This window comes from Pseudorasbora parva, chromosome 2 (assembly GCF_024679245.1).
Source record: "Pseudorasbora parva isolate DD20220531a chromosome 2, ASM2467924v1, whole genome shotgun sequence".
Classification (NCBI taxonomy): Eukaryota; Metazoa; Chordata; class Actinopteri; order Cypriniformes; family Gobionidae; genus Pseudorasbora; species Pseudorasbora parva.
Genome location: NC_090173.1, coordinates 37152057 through 37165686, shown reverse-complemented (window position 1 = coordinate 37165686; position 13630 = coordinate 37152057). Strand labels below are relative to the sequence as shown.

The 13630-nt window shown below is 41.7% G+C and overlaps 1 protein-coding gene across 2 annotated transcripts in view; it reads left to right on the top strand.

Annotated features, from left to right (window-relative positions):
- The first annotated feature begins 11442 nt into the window (after window positions 1-11442).
- The window catches only part of srcin1a (SRC kinase signaling inhibitor 1a), a 161441-nt gene continuing 159253 nt past the window's right edge, over window positions 11443-13630 (top strand). For both annotated transcript variants that reach the window (XM_067418889.1, XM_067418852.1), the window contains exon 1: window positions 11443-11968. In XM_067418889.1, the coding sequence (XP_067274990.1) occupies window positions 11947-11968 (22 nt within the window). In that variant the 5' untranslated portion in view covers window positions 11443-11946. The remainder of the gene's footprint in view (window positions 11969-13630) is intronic.

The following is a 13630-nucleotide window of genomic DNA, read 5'->3' as shown; positions in this document are numbered from 1 at the left end:
TAGCTATTTTTATTGCCCTTTTTACTTCCCTATTTATCTGTTTTTTTTCCTCATTGGTCCCTACAAAAAATACCCTCTTCTTCATATTCAATATGCTCTTTAACTCCTTTGTGACCCATGGTTTGTTATTTGGATACAAGGTGATCTGTTTTGTAGGAATAATAGTATCAACACAAAAAGTAATATATCTAGAAATGGTAAGCACCTGTTCGTTCAGATCGGAACATGTGTTCAAAAACAAATTCCAATTGGTGCACTCAAAACAACCCTTCAAAACTTCGATATTAGAAGGTTTCCATTCTTTAACATATCGTACTTCTCTCTTCGCCTTTTTTTACGATAGGAGTATACACAGAATACAGTAAAATCATATTGTGATCGGCTGAACCAAGAGGAGGTAAAGACAAAGATCTGTAAACTCCCGGAATCGGGCTGTAACATCTGTCCAAGACTTTATCAGCGTGTGCAGCGCATGTAACATATTGATGGTAGCCTTTTAGATGTTTGTCCATAATACACTGGTTAAAATCACCTAAAACAAATTTTGGTGCATCTGGAGATAGATTGTCCAGTTTATCCAGGGTGTTTTTAACAGTCTCAAAAGCCACATCAAAGCTGGCACAAGGATGTATGTATACTAAAATAAAAAACAACTGAGGGAACTCACGAGGGAGGTAAAATGACGTACAGAAACAGCAATAAGTTCAATGTCCGACTTGCAAACCGTATGTCGTACTATTGCTGTATTACACCAGCTATCCTTAATATAAACACACACGCCTCCACCGCGACTTTTCCCCGTCGTATTTTTGTCTCTGTCCAGCCGGATAGGTGTTCCAAAACCCTCAATTCGTAGGGTACTATCACAAACTGAGTCATCCAGCCAAGTTTCTGTGAATACCATCATATGTGTGTTTCTGTATTCATGCATAAAACTCACATTGGCTTGTAGTTCGTCAAGTTTATGGCGAAGCGAGCGTACATTGCCTAGGAGTATTACAGGCATAGGGGTAAATCTTTGCGCTTTCTTTAGCCTGCGTCGAACTCCTCCTCGATTCCCGCGTTTCCTCTTTGTTCTCGTTTTCGGGCCTCGGATGTCCACAGAAGGCTGAATCAGTTCTTCTGGAATATCCCAAACGGGATCAACAGCACCAGCATTCGAACGCAGACCTAGCAGGAACTCCCTGGTCATCACTGGCACGCTCTCCGCCAAAACTCCGCCAAACGCCAAAACTGCGGTCGTTCCCCAGATAATCAGCAGCACCAGAAACACTAACTTCCACAGACTCATCATCTTGGCTTAAAAAAACTTCAACATAAAAAAATAATAATATATGCATAAACTAATAAAACAAATAAAAACACCTAAAACACATTAACATACAAGTGAAGCACACGCAGCCCAGCCAGTCGCCGCATGAACAGCGCCCGGAAGTGGTGTTCCTATTGATTATGACTTTAATATGACCAAAAAACCCATTTGTGTCTTTTCATTCATTCATTCATTCATTCATTCATTCATTCATTCATTCATTCATTCATTCATTCATTCATTCATCTTTTATTAATCTTTTTAATATAATTAAATAGCATCATTTATTAGGCTAATACAAAATATTAGGTTGTGGTCACTTTAAGACCGAATGCATGGATGTACTGATGCATGTGTTTACTGCAACTATTCACTTGGATGGAAGCTTGTTTCCACCATGGAATGAAATAATTTAAAAGATAAGTGCGTCTTTTTTATTTAAATTCAGACTTTTTTTCTACAATTTGTGAGATACAATCAGTCAGAATTGCTGAATATGAACTTGCAATTGTGAAAAAAAAAAAAAAAAAAAAAATATATATATATATATATATATATATATATATATATATATATTAGGGGTGACCCCGAATAGTCGAAGATTCGATGCATCGATATGCGGAGCCTGATTTGACCACCGATCTCACGGTCGAATCTTTGGGGGTGTTATGAAACGAGGATCATACCATTTTGGCAATATGGGGGTGCTCAATATTTTAAAGACGTGTCACTGCGCTGAGCTGAGCTGAGCATCGGTGTGCGACCCCTTTAAGGGCGCTGAGCTTCGCACCGCGCCTTTAAAATTAGAACACGTTCAATGAGTGTACACACACCGGCGGCAGCATTCAGCGTTTGTCCGCGGCCACTCATGAAGTTGTTTAAAATCCTGCTGCACCACAGAACGCTTTCGTGCAGCTCATCTGTCAGTCAATTCAAAATTGAGCTCGCGTGTATAATGTGCGCGTCAGGTGTCGGTGTGAGTGAGATCCTGAGGCGCGCGGGGCTGAGCTTGAGCTTCGCGTACGTCTTCACCCACTTCACAGTCGGCTTCAGAACGTGCATGTAAACACACTCAAAGTGTTCTTTTCCTCTCTATGCAGGTATTTTTTTAGGTTTATTTATCAAAATGTTATTTTATATATTTGTATGATGTTCTGTATTTCGATCGCGGCTTTAACATGTTATGAGAAAACGGTTTATTAATGTTTATCCACCACATTACCTTTTATGCTATTTAAACCTAAATAAGAAAGCCATTGTCTGTTCATCTGTCAGTTGGCAGGCAGTTTTGGTCGCTTTATTAAAAGTTGTTGCTGTGTGCAGTGTGTAAAATAAAATAAAAATAGTTTTACCCTCCTGCTGACAGTGTCGTGCCCCTCCCAACCCATTCACACACACACAGATGATTCGACTATCAGTCGACTATAGAGAGATTCGACAATTCTGATTCGATTGTCTAAATCCTTAGTCGAGGACAGCCCTAAAATAAATAAATAAATAAATAAATATATATATATATATATATATATAAATATATATATATATATATATATATATATATATATATATATATATATATATATATATATATATATAATATTTCACAATTGCAAGTTCATATTCAGCAATCTTAATGATTTGTTATCGTTTGCTTCTTTTTAAGCTTGAATGCTTAAATTGGAAAGAGAACTCATTAAAACTGATGTTTTAATAGCTAATTAGTTACAGAAAACAGATTTGTTTTTAAATGTAATTATAGTTTAAAAAAATATTGATTGACAGCATATACATTCTTCTTTTAGATAAATACAATTGGAGTAATATAAAAAAATGTCCTGGCTCTTCCAAGCTTTTTTTTATGGCACTGAATGTGTAGTTCACTTTCAGTCAGTCTCTACACATTATTTCAGTGACTGACAGAATGGGGGTTTTGCTTAGAAGCCTATCACTTTTGAGTTAAAAAACGAGCCAAAGGCAAAACTATGCCATGGGTCGGTTGAATTTGCATAGTGCAACTCTGCCCCACCTTGTGGGTATATAACGAGCTGTGTGTGCAATCTCGCATCATGTTTCTGCTACGGAGCTGAGTGTTCACTTGCCTTCTGAGCTTCTTTTCAAGACGAGCAACTCTCCAGTCTGTCAGTGTAACAGCGCAGTTAGACTGTAACAGTGTGGCCGTCTAGTTAGTCCGGCTGATGGGCACGAGCACTGCCTTGCATGCTTAGGCTTAGGGCACACAGAGGAACATGACCATCGCAATGTTGCGGTCAAGACTCAATGACCTTCGTAAAGGTAGAGTTCCCTCCGCCACACCCCAATCTATTCCTTACATGAAAGGGAATACTTTGGCTGGTGGATGATTTGGATGATTTGAGGGTGATTGTGTGGAGATGAGGATTTGGCTGTGCCTCCTTCAGGTGTGCCAACATTGCCCGAATCAGATCCAGAGCTGACGGCCAAGCTTGCTTGGGCAGCTGAAAGCATCGGGCTTGAGTAGAACCCCCCCTACCATGTCCCGAGCACTTAAGGCTGGATGACTGGTTCTGTTGGCACAGCACCCGCCTCCAATTCCGTTCTTCTCGGAAGTGCATAAGGAGGTCACAAAGTCATTGAAGTTCTTGTTAACTTCCGCAATTGCTTAATGACCTCCTCCGCCCTCACTGCTTTCGATGGCGCTGCAGCCAAAGGGTACACTAGGGTCCATCTACGCTCTGTGGTGATGCAATTATGCCCTCAGAGCGTTTCCACCTGGTGTGGTGACCCAAAACACCTGTCCAAGGCCTGTAGGTTCACGTATACTCTGGCAAGGCAGTGTCCTTTCTGCATCAGGCCAAGGTCCTCAGAAGCATGCACAAGGGCAGTGCTGACCTTGGGTTAATACAGGAGCTGTGCACAGCAACCGACCTTGCCCTACTGGCGATAAAGCTTAATGCAACCTCTCTTGGTCAGGTGATGTCCACTTATGTGGTCCAAGAACATCTTTTATGGTTTAATCTGGCAGATATGCCGGAGGCTGAGTGGACCCAGTTCCTTAACTACCCTATCTCTCACCCTGTGATTCCCACCCCTCCTGGGGTCTTCACCTGGGCCCCAGCACAGAAGAGGTCACAGAAAGGTAAAGAATCTTTGGTTTTCCCCTTCCGCCACAGGCTTCAGTGGCACCCTATTCATGGTTAAAGAAAGATCTGACATTTTCATCTATAACAGCTTGCGACGCAATGCCTCACTGCTCTCATCCCCCTCTGTTGCCGGACCACTGTCAGAGGAGGTTGCCGTGGAACGCTCATCCTTCCCTGGCTCCTCTGTCAGGACGTGGAACATTGTGACTCTCCGCCTCTCACATCTGGGCTAGTCATTCCACCTTGTTGCCCCATTGTGGGTACATCTGTGGTTCGCATGACCCTGCTGGCTCAGTTTATAGGAGCCTGGCTAGAGCTTCCTAATCTGTCCCGCTGGCTCACTTGAACGATCAGACTCAGTTATGCAATTCAGTTTGCACGGTCTCCTCCTCACTTTCGGTGAGGACTTGGTTTCGGTGAGGACACCGCTTTACCATGGTGGTTGACAGTGCCCTTGTCATGAGTGTTAAGGTCGCCACACTACTGGCAAAGGGTGCAATCGAGACCATCCCTCCAGCAGAGATAAAGTCCAGCTTCTTCAGCCCCTACTTCATTGTACCCAAGAAGTGGCGGTACCCCAGGGGCGCCAGTGGCCCCGGGGCGGCAGTGGCTCAGTGGTTCATGTTGGTTGTCTAAAAACCGAAAGGTTGGTGGTTCAATCCCCCGTTCCAACTGACCAAGTGTCGAAGTGCATGTTGAAGTGTCCATGAGCAAGACACCTAACCCCAGCTTACATGGCTGACATCGTCGTCGGTGTATGAATGGGTGAATAATGTGAGGCAAAATGTAAAGCGCTTTGGATGGCCATAGGGTCTGTTAAAAGCGCTATATAAATGCAGCCCATTTACCATTTACCAAGAAGAGTGGTGGGTTGCAACCAATCCTGGACCTGAGAGTCTTGAACCAAACCATTCACAACACATTTTTGAATGCTTTCGGCCCATTGGATTGGTTTGCAGCGATTGAGCTGAAGACTTTCATGTCTTCATTATTCCTCGACACTTTTTCGACACTTTCAAACTCGTTTCTATGTTTTGCTTTTGAGGGGCAGGCATACCAGCACACAGCACTTCCATTTCGGGTTAGCCCTGTCTCCTCGCATCTTCACGAAAGTCGTTGAGGTTGCCCTTGTGCCACTAATTATCTCAACAACTGGCTTGGTAATAGCTCACTCTCGAGAGCAAGTTTGCAAACACAGGGACCTGGTGCTCCAGCACCTCGTCCGTTCTCTCCCCTGTGCTGAGGATCTCTTTTCTCTGTAGAAAATCGAGCTCACACAGTCATTGCAGACTTGCCCGAGTCAATTCGAGGGCAAGAGTGCAGTTCCACTGAAGTTACTTCAGAAGCTCTTTGAGCATTCGGCATTGCAATATGGTCACGCAGTTCAGATTGCTTTATATGTGACCGCTTCAGCACTGGCTTTAAAATTGAGTCCCGAGATTGGCATAGCAATGGCATGCTCCGGGCCTACCATCAAAACTTCACCCTGTGGTCGAACCTCTCTTTTCTACCAGCTGGAGTACCCTTTTCAAGCATGTTGTTGTGTCAACAGATGACTCCGCCACGGGCTGAGCTTCCATGTGAAATGGACATGCTGCCGCGGGTTCCTGGACAAAATGCCAGTGCCTATGGCATGTCAGTTGCCTCGAGTTGCTGGTCGAATGTCTAGCCCTGCACTGTTTTCAGGAACTGGAACTTAAGGACAAGCACATACATTGTTTTGCCACTGGCTCGTTTATATAACTCGAAGGTTATGGGCTTCTAAGTGAAACCCCCATTCCGACAGTCACTGACGTATCGGTATATGTAACCGAGACTTTCTGATCTCCATCATAGGAATGAAATAGTGTCATCATAGTGTCCATCATAGGAATTAAAAAATTACCGGTTTTCACGATAAACCACGGTAAAATATACTGACAGTTAGTAATGTAGTTTAAAATGTCATTATCATTAAAACCGTCAGTGATTATCGCGATTTTGAAAAGTTAATCCTATCCAGTCTGGTGATGGCGCGCGCGGCACGTGACGCAACGCTGTTTTCTGAATGAGAAGAAATGACAGAAGGCAGTGACAGCACCGGGAGATTTTCCAGCCTTCTAAAAGGTGTGGCCATATTTTGGCTTTTACAAAAGTCCTGAGGGAAAATTAATCGAAGACGCTCTGGTCACCCTGTCTGTAGCTGAACATGCCAGAAGAAAGTCATTTTAATGGGGGAAACACTTCAAATCTGCAAAGATTTGCGAGCGCAAGGCAAGTGGACTTTGACCTCAATTCCAAACCATACGTCTGGGAAATAATAACGTGAAGCTTGAGCCAAAGATGACACGACTAGGGTGACATTTAAGGAATAATAATCAGGGCTTGACATTAACACCCGCCGTTTGTTTGGTTTATTTCGGCTGTGGCTTCGTGTCACTCACACTAGTCATTGTTGATAGTCACCTAGTTACTTATTAAATGCTTCTCAAAAGCCATCTGTTATAATTGCGTTGCGCATTATAACCTATCACACGTTTCTATTTAGTTTATGAATGCAATGTCTAATAATCAGATGCGTTCAGATAAACCAGAGTTTTGTTCAGAACGTGCTCTGATGCTCTGTAATCTGCACTCAAATCAGAGATGAACGTCCGATGATGTACGCAGGAGATTCATTCAGCATACGGTTGAATGTTTTTGTTCTAACCTATTTTAGCAGCGAAAATAGTTTAAAACAAACACCGCATAACCATATCTGATATAGTTGCATCTGATATAACTGGCATAAAGTTCACTTCACGTTCGAGAATTGCAAATTTAGGGACCGTCTCTAAAGTGACGTACAACATTGCTCTGCACGTTTGTATATAACTGACTGTAAAGTGTTCATCTAGTTGTCGGTGTATAATGCACACCTTTTGGATTTTTGATATTTAATAAAATAAACTGTCATATGAAAATTCATATGATTTTCATCAAATGAAAATATGGATATGATTTATTTTACTGGGATACTGTTTGGGCTCAACCCCAAACTATGCTAGATTTAAATGCATCATAGCTAATATAGGACACTGATGAGAATATTGCTTTAACATATTTAATAAAGATAGTATTAGAGATTATATTTACACCAAATTATTATTTATGCATTATGTGGTGCTATTGATGACAGCCAATATAAGGAAGCAAATCCCACAGAATACAATCTTGCTTTAAAAAAGGGCATAGAGCTGCTTGATTTATTTATTTTTTGTTCATTTTCTAATATAAAACTTGTTTAAATATTTTCAGTGTGTGCATTGGTTCTTTTTGAACACTTTATCTCATTTGAACAAAAACGTGATAATATTGATAACCGTGATAATTTGGGTCGCTATAACCGTGATGTTACATTTCCATACCGTTTCATCCCTAGTCCATCAAAATGTGCTCCACAAAGCTCCGGAGGGTTAATAAAGGCCTTCTGAAGCGAAGTGGTGCGTTTGTGTGAGAAAAATGTCCATATTTTATGCTAATATAGCTAGCTTCTGGTGGACAGCCATACGCATGTTGTTTTTTGGCAAAAGAGTAACCCCTGATGTGATGTATAGGAGCATCGTAAGCTTTGACGCCTCTCATGGCTAGAGCTGGGCAACAAACACAAGCCATTCTTCTCTTATATTGATTATTGAAGTCCTCTGCCATTTCTCTTTAACAATTCTCATTTTAGACTTCTAATTCATAAGCAGTGTTTTGTTTTGCTTTATCCGATGGAGTTTTGGTTCCTTGCCTCTGTCGCCTTTGGCTTGGCTTGCTCAGTTGGGGACACTAAAATTTCGATGTAAGTTATTCAACTAAATATCCAAATAAAATGTATTTATTAGGTCTTAATTAATTGTATAAACTATAATACTGATCTGCCAACATTGTCACTATATGATAAATTAAAATAAGCTGATAACATCACTGTTTTCTCCAGAATGACTGTACAGCCAAATCAGATTTTGTTGCAATATTTTCCTGTTCAACACTGTGACGCTGTTTTGAAACAATCATCATTGTAAAAGCGCTATATAAATAAAGTTCAGGGGTTCAAGGGTTACTCTTTTGCCGTAAATCGATGCATACGGCGGTCCACTGGAAGCTAGATATTTTAGTTTATAAAGTTTTAAATATGGATATATATTTTTACACAAATCCATCACTTTGCTTCAGAAAGCCTTTTATTAAGCACCCGGAGCCGTGTGGAGCACTTTTAAGGACTTCGAAACAGCCATTCACTTCCATTATAAACCATGAAAAAACAGGACATTTTTTAATATAACTCATTTCATTTTAAATGATTGTATTTGTTGGATAGAAGAATGTAATTTACACCTAGGATAACTTGAGGGTGAGTAATCATGAGCTAATTTTCATTTTGGGTGAACTAACCCTTTTACTGCATCCATGTCTCTTCTTTTGTTTTCTGTGTCTTTTGAGTTACTGAATTACCACTGTTTTGCCAATTGATTTAGCCTGTAAGTGGTTATTGGATGCTTGGCTGGTGATCTTTTTAAAACGCCTTTCCCGCTGCACAGAATAAGTTTGACTTATTTAGAATGTGGTAGTAATAGGAGAGATATACCTGCTTTTTATTTTGAAACCAGTTTATTCTGTGTTTTGGTAAGACTAGTTCCGTAAGGTTGATTGTAATTAATTTTCTTCTTTATTATGTTAGTAATGTTAGTTATGTGGCTGTATGTTGTTTAATTTCATTAAATTGGTATTTTTGGCAATTTGTTTCTCTGATGAAAAATACTAGCCTGACAAGCCAGACCCACATTAAGATGTTTGGTCTGGAAACTCACCATAGACAGGGCTCAATCCGAGGGGCGGGATAAACGGTTGTCTTTCAAACTCCCTCTGCACGCGATGGGATAGCGCTACACCAACCAGAGCAACGAAGGTGAAGCAGAGCTTGTTGACTGATTAAACATTTGCCGTATCCGGTCGGCAAAACTCTAAACACATCTTCCCTTTTTAAGAATGATTTCAGTGTTGCTCTTTGTTCTTTTCTCAGAGAAAAGCTTAACTCCAAGTCTTCCAGAGTCGCGGTCAGAGCTGATTCGAAAGACCGCCGCTGTTCGCCAGTTTCTGTGTTTACTAGAAGCACGCAAACGCAACTCGGCCGTCGTCATTATGGCCCCGCCCACCGACTCTATACATGATGTGATTGGCCCGGCAAGAGTTAGGCAAATACAGCTCAGAAGGGTATTGAGAGTTTCTAGACGACACTCGCGGGCAGATTAGATTTGCTGCTGCTAGGGTGCGTCTAGATTTCTAGGCTAGAAAAATACCACTTTATTGATTTTTTTTTTTTTGGTTTTGTTTAGGCCTTTTAACGAATTCTACTATTTTATTGTTACTTCCTGGTGCTTATCAAGCATATAGCGTCAGTTCTGGCAGGTCACGTTAGTCAAACTCGCATCAGCTTGCTGTCAGCTGATTACGTCTACACTGAAAAAAAAGTTATGTCTCCAATTGAAAATTTTCTAGTGACTGATCACATCTAAATTTTTCAATTGGGCAAACTGATTTTCTGTTTATTGGTGCAATTTAATTTACAGAAATCAAATTTTGCCAGTTGGAGACCTGATTTTTTTTACAGTGTACCCATAGGAATACGCCGTCTATCTCGACAAACATATATAAGCTCCTCTCAGTACTATCATCAGCTATCATGTTTCTCCAGAGCTCATTTACCCTCCTCCAGCCCTCCCCTTGTCAGTCAGGATTGTTACACCCCATCACTGTCAGTGGTGTTATCATTAACATGATCTCAGATTTATATCAGGGTCTTAGTTTGACTAAGTATGACTTAGTATTAACAGAACTTTAGTATAACCTTTAGTATAACCTTAATATGACATTAGTATATGTCAGTATATAATGTTATGCAACCCTAATATTATGCATATTTGATGATTATTGTACAGCTATGCCAAGAGAAAATGAGACAATGATATCTCACTATGGATTGGGCTACCCACCACTGCAAAAATAGAAACCAATTGATCAACAAAATGTCCTGTCACAGTTGCAGATAGTTAGGTCAAAAGCTCAGAGCTTTCATCGCTTGCCTGCAGAGGACGCGGTGTAAACATGACATCATGCACTACAGGAGTAAAGACATGAAACAGATGGTGAAAATACACAAAGAATCATGCAGAAAACATGTAAGCACATGCTTAGACTAAACATCATGGTACATGGACAAACCAGGATCTGGCTGTGATTGTGTCACAACTGTTTGGCTATTTTGCATTCAAACTTGTTGAAATTGTTGCGTGACCTTTTGGAAGACCTTGAAGATTTTCATGGCCATTATGTTAGAGAAGGTGGTTTGACTTGTGGTCTATGATCAGAGGTAAATGGCTGAGTGTGACTGTTTATTAACGTCATTATTGTGTATTTATGGTTTTGAGCATGTGTATGAGGGAAGGATTTGTGTGTGTGTTGCACCTAATAGACACAGAGTTCTGTCCTTCATCAGCTTCATCTGCTAACTTGGGCAAAAAAACCCTCCCCTTCCCACGCAGAAGGACATGCTGCTGTCATGGCAACCTCGCCATGTTTCATCGCAATCATGCAACACTTCCTTGACACTTATATCCTGGGCTTCCACCAAACAGTATCACTGAGTTTCCTTATGCTTATACTGTCATTATCTTAATTCATTTACAGGGATGCTATCCCTTTAGGTTCTTCCCACTTTTATTTTCATGTTAAATTTGGTCCCCCTTACCATCCTGGTGTTTACTCTGAGTATGTGGAGGGACCTCCATGGCTCTCTGTCCCTCCCTCCCCCCGCCTAGCCTCAGCATCACTCTCTAGGGTTCTTCCCGTGACTTTCAGTACCTCGGAGAGCTCCAATCCCTAGGGCTTCCAATTTTCCTCCACAAAGGACTCTGCGGAGACCAAAAAAGAGAAAAGGGCAAAACGAAAAGAGATTAGCACGATCACTGCAGTTAAGAACTGTACCTTTAAGAGAGAGAGAGCAAGAAGAGAACAACTAAATCCATGCTAATCTATCACTGACTGTTTTCTTTTTTCTTTTCTTTTTCTTCTTTTTTGTTGCTTAGTACAAGCTGTGTTTTTATTAAAGCTCTTTGCAGCTTCTGCAACACTCGTAAGCCAGCTCGATTGCACTGAGCCGAGCAAGGACGTACACACATGCACACACGACCGCACACGCTCATTCTCCCTGGCTCGCGCACACACATCGCCTCACACGCATACGGTGCTGCTGCCTGCGAGAACCAGCTGGAGAGAGCGAGCCCATCTCGCGCGCCGAGAGAGAGAGAGGGAGAGGTACAGAGGACAAGAGCGAGAGAGCAAGACAAAGGAAGGCAGGGACGGAAGGAGAAAAGGAGCGAATAGAAGCGCGGCCGGCTCCGGGAGAGGTTAACGACACGGAGTGAAGACAAGAGAGTAGGAGGACCAGGAGGGTGGATCAGGAAGCAGGCTGGTGGCTCTCTCTTGCAGGCAGCGGAGCGTGGTGAAGGCATTATGGGAAATGCACCATCCCAAGGTATGTCAACCTTCATCTATTCTTATGTAGCAGGTATTTTATTATTTGCTGTGTTTGTCGTTTTCCTCATTCCTCATTTTTTTCCCTCCTTTTGCTTTTGGTGAGGGGGTGGGGCAAGGTGGGGTTGAAGGGTGTGTATGTATGTGTTTGTGTGCATAGTGGTTCATGCCGATTGCTCTGTGTCTGTGGGATCCAAAGGCTCTGCTGGTTAGCAGGGTATCCAGGAATAGGAGAGATAAGGCTGGCTCAGTGGGTGTGGAAGCTGAGAGATGAATTGAGGGATCCATGCCTGGAGAAACAGAAGGATGAGAAAGAGGGAGAGGGGAAAGCAACCGTCTGCTTATGATGCTTTTGCTTAATGTGTGAACGTGTGAGTGATTGTGTATATTTGTGGGTTTGCATCTTAGTTTTTTAGTGGCCGTGTAGGAATACCAGTTGGAAGGATCACACCCATTAAACCTGGAGTTAGTGAGTGTGTGAGAATGTGGTGAGAGAGAATTTCGTGGTCCTTCTGAAGGCAATTACTTTTTGAACCCTGAGGAATAAACTTTGCTGAGCAACTTGTCTTGCATTCTTTGTGCTGTGAACCTCAAGTAATGTGGCTTGTTGATTGGAAGTTGCTATTATACAGGCATTTGGACTTAACCGTTGGACTATAAATACAATCAAAAACATATTCACATGCATTTAAAGGAATGTTTTAACCAAAATGAAAATTCACTCTTTTGCTGTTCCATGCCTGTATGACTGGAATGCATGATAGTTTGAAATCATGAGGTTGTGTAGATGATGATAGTATTTTCATTTTTTGGGTGAGCTATCCCTTGAAGGCCTCTTATGAATTGGGTCACTAAACAGCCGCCCAACACCCTGCCAACCATATAGTAACTCCCTGGTAACCACCCACATCAGTGTAGCATTGTGGTGGTGAGTTTTGCCTGGATACGCACTTGTATTTTCTTAAAAAATATAAGGACTATAAAAATATAAAAATCAAGTTTTAGATTCCTCTTTTGTCTTGTATCTCACAGTTTCAAAGTCCATTCTCCAGAAAGGAGGCTGCGAAATGGAGGCAGAAAAAAAGATAGAAAAAGCCACAGGAAGCGAGATGGACAAACAAGAGCTTGGAGGCATTTGTCGCTGGAGTCTGTTGGGAGAAGAAATAAGGCATCACAAGAATGATAGAAAAGATTTCTTATGAGGTCTAAGACAGAAATGCTACAAGAAAAGGCAAGACATTTCTTCAGCAGAGAAAAACGCATATACAGAGCAGACGAGAGATGGATTGGAACTAGGTAACGGCTTGCTTCAAGAGAGACTGAGGAAGGCAGGCAGTAGGCAGAGAATAAGAAAGGAGGAGCCTGGTTGCTGAAGGCATAGCCACACTCTTGGGACTGAGCTTTGGTAATCATGAAAGGGAGGGCCGATATGTCTAAAAAAGAAGGAATTGCAGAGGATGGAGAACACTAATGCTTCATTACATGAACTAGACTTCAAATAATCCGAAGAACAGGAGAACGAGAGTCTGGGAGCATTTTAGCAATTTATCTCCCTCTATTCCTTCTTTTCCTTAGTCTCCTAAATGTAGCTGTTTTTTTAGCAGGTCACAAGCGGTTGGGCCAGTGGTTCTCAACCATATTTGAACTCCAAGAGCCTCTATTG